General features: G+C 38.0%; 1 protein-coding gene across 1 annotated transcript; it reads right to left on the bottom strand.

Annotated features, from left to right (window-relative positions):
* Window positions 1–892: 892 nt before the first annotated feature.
* Window positions 893–3,154, bottom strand: ptrhd1 (peptidyl-tRNA hydrolase domain containing 1). The gene is made up of 2 exons (XM_034136275.1): window positions 2,734–3,154; window positions 893–1,206 (listed from the first exon to the last, which is right to left on the bottom strand). The coding sequence occupies exons 1-2, from the start codon at window positions 2,941–2,943 to the stop codon at window positions 1,036–1,038; spliced, it is 381 nt and encodes a 126-aa protein (XP_033992166.1). The 5' UTR covers window positions 2,944–3,154; the 3' UTR covers window positions 893–1,035.
* Between the last annotated feature and the right edge of the window lie 467 nt (window positions 3,155–3,621).

The raw sequence follows: 3,621 nt of genomic DNA, 5'->3' as shown, positions 1-3,621 counted from the left end.
CCATTGACTTGCATAGAGCTCCCTGAACGCTGGCAATAGACGAGTTGGGATGGCGGAGAAATGCTCTCCGCAGACCCATTCTCACAGCGTTATAAACCTTTTTCTTACTCAATATCAAGCCACACTTATTGTTTTTACTTCGGCTGTGAGTGTTTGTGTGTGCTCAGGATGAGTTTCGCTTGTTCTCGCTGTATCGCCGACCCGGAAACCTGTCCGCTCCTCGCAGCAACGAGCCTCGCAACGTCCCGACCAATCAGAGCACACTGGGCTCACAGGGAGGGGGGGCAGGAGCTCTAACAAGCCGTTTAGGACAGAGAGTGAATACCTGGTGAATACACATACTATACAGAGATGCTGTATGAGAAACCAATGTGAGTTTGGAAAATTGCACAATTTAAATCTATTCTAGTAGACCTCAACAATGGAAATATGATCAGTAGAAATGGCAATGACATGGGACCTTTAACACACACCTCGAAAGCATTATAGTCTGTTTTTTTGTAAATGTAAGTATGTCAGGACTCTAACAAAATAGACGACTTAATGCAGCTACTTTCAAATGATTATGGTATGGTCTTCAAATATTTGAGATCAAGTCCTTACTGTTCCTTAGAGTGACCTTATAGTTTCTTCCCTTAACTAAAACTAAAAAACTAAGTAAGATTGTATTTTTTTTTTACAACACAACCAAGACTGTTTTCAAGATTATTGCATTTGAGCAATGATCAAAAAGGAGGGATTGGAGGTAATGCAGGTCCACAAACTGTATGCAGTGCACTGTGTAAAAACATGGAATTGTTGTATCTCTCTAAATTAAGTTGCAATGTAAATACTGCAGAAGTAATGCTACTTCTGAGGGTTTTCATCCGAACAAAATAATCCAGAAAAGAACTTCATATTTTCCCCACTTTAATCTTCAACATTACAGATGTTTGGATGCACCGAGGAAAAGAGCACAGATGTTTTCCTTTTTCAGATGAAATTAGATCCTGATATGCATTGTAGAGCGTAGCGGGACAATGTCTTTAAAGGCCGTCATTTGAAGAGTTTGAACTTGCGCAGCAGCGGCTGGACGGTCTCTTTGGCACACGGCTTCAGAGCCAGGCACGTGGGGATGTTCTCTGGTTGTTCGATCCACAGTTTGTGGGCCACACCGGCCTTTGTTAGAGTCTCTGATAGATTAGAGAGCGCTGCCTCGTCTGGAGCCTGGAGAAAAACAATCACACACAGTTACAGTTAGTGAGGCTTCAGATCATGAATACTTAGGGTTTTATTGCAGTGCTGCAGGTGAATAAATCCATATTTGTTATCCTGTCAAAACCATGTGTTGCGCTTGACATTAAAACCTATGAATGCAAAAAAGAAATCTAAACATTGTCTTTATTTAAGTAACTATTGAGTTGCATAATAGTGAAATGCAGCCAAATTTGCCTATTTGGATGGTGGGATCTTTTTAGGAAAATAGTAAGACACTTTGTTAATTCCACAAGGGGAAATTCATTTGTTTAATGGTATAATGCACACCATTTTACAATTAGCCTACTTAGTTACTTACTTAGACATACTCTTACATTGCAGGACATAAATCTTGCATGGAGAAATTTCATTCAGAAAAATACCATACTACATCGGACATTCTGTCATTTTAAAATGTCTTTGCTCATTAGCACACATGTACACTATCTATAAAACAACCCAATAGCTTATTATATTCTTCAGGAGTTGGTTTTAAATTCGGCACATCTCTTACACATCAGAAATGACTTTTTAATAGTAGAATCGTCATCTTCATCTGGTGTTTATACACTTTTTTGCACGTGTTTTAGATGGCCAGTAGTAGTATAGCTCGTATAAACCGGTAAAAAATGCACTTTATGGTAAAATGTATATTGCCGAATAATACAACCAATCAAACCAGATTTATATTTGGTATTAGATATTTGATGATGAACGATATAACCGCTGTACACATTAAAGTGACAAAATATGAATGGAGTTTGGCGTGCTTGACCCCAGCACCACTTTTTGCACGTGTCATATGGGCACTACAGTGTAGTTATGGCAATACAAATATGAAGTCCTAGTCTCCTTCAACAATGCAACATAAATATATATATATATATATATATAAACAATAACCAGTTAGGCCTACAAATAGTGGAAGAAAAATAATTGTGGACATTTTTCTTTTTTTGTAGCTCGTTCAAATCGGTCAAAAATAAACACTATATAGTAAATTGAATATTGCCGAATAAAACAATGAACCACACTAGATTATAATGTGCTATTGGATGTTTTGTGAGGAACGATATAACCACCACTGTACACACTAACATAGATAGAACACTAGAATATTGCTGTGTAGCTCGTTCAAACTGGTCTAAATAACACTTTTAAGTCAAATGAGTTTCCCTTTATAGTTAAATTAATGTTGCCGAATAGCACAACTAACCAAACACTATTGAATGTATCATAACATATTTTGTGATGAACCATATAATCACTGTACGCACTAAATTCACCCACATATGAATGGAGTTCGGTGTGCTTACCACTAGCACCACCTTGAACACTTTTAACCAAACTTAGTTTCACTTTATAGTTAAATTAATGTTGCCGAATAACACAACTAACAAACACTATTGAACTGATCATAACATATTTTGTGATGAATCATATAACCACTGTACACATTAAATTCACCAACATATGAATGTAGTTCGGCGTGCTTACCCCCAGCACCACCTTGTGCATGGAGTCCAGCTCCTCCAGGTACTGCTGGGTCTCCGGGTCCCGGTAGTGGAGGTGTATGGCGGCCGTAGCGGCGTGGCAGGCCTGGGTAATCACGGCTCCCAGGGGCCAGGACAGCTGGTGCACCAGGTCCGACCGGACGACCACATACTGGACCAGCCTCCCCGGAGAACCGGCTCCTGTAGCAGCCATGTTTGTTTTGTTTTTAAGCGTGCACAGGAACCGAATCAGGGTCTGTTTATTTTCCGGTTCACCCAATGTTGTGGAGATTGACAGTAGCAGTTAGTTAGTGAGGCTTCTTTAACATCCACAACTGGGCTTCAGATCATGAAAACGTGGGATTTATTTGCAGTGCTGCAGGTGAATAAATCAATGTTTTACTTCCTGTCAAATGTGTTTTTAGCTTGCACAGGAACCGATTCAGGGTCTGTTTATTTTCCGGTTCACCCAATGTGGAGGTTGGGATTAAACGATATTAAAACGGCACTGCACTCTACTGGTTACTTTTAAAACGTGATTGTAAAATATACAGTCTGCCTCTGGTACCAGTTTAGAATCCATTTATATTACCGAAGGCCTTAAGGAATTATTATAATTATTAGTTTTTTTTATGTAGCACTTTTAAGCAAAAAATGGCATCAAGATTTAGGAATATAAGAGCACTTATATATAAACAGATTGAGGTCCTAGTGCAAATAAAATATACAATCTAAGATATAAAAATAGTGATAGTGCTAATACAACACAATAAAGCTTACTGTGTATATTACATTTTTGTATTTATTTTTGTAATATTCTTATATAGCTCTTTCATGAATGAACATACATTTCTATATGATTTTTAAACATAATATATATACAGATACATAT

Source organism: Trematomus bernacchii, unplaced genomic scaffold (genome assembly GCF_902827165.1).
Source record: "Trematomus bernacchii unplaced genomic scaffold, fTreBer1.1, whole genome shotgun sequence".
NCBI lineage: Eukaryota > Metazoa > Chordata > Actinopteri > Perciformes > Nototheniidae > Trematomus > Trematomus bernacchii.
Note: the sequence above shows the minus strand (reverse complement) of the source record. Positions and strands in the feature narration are given on the sequence as shown.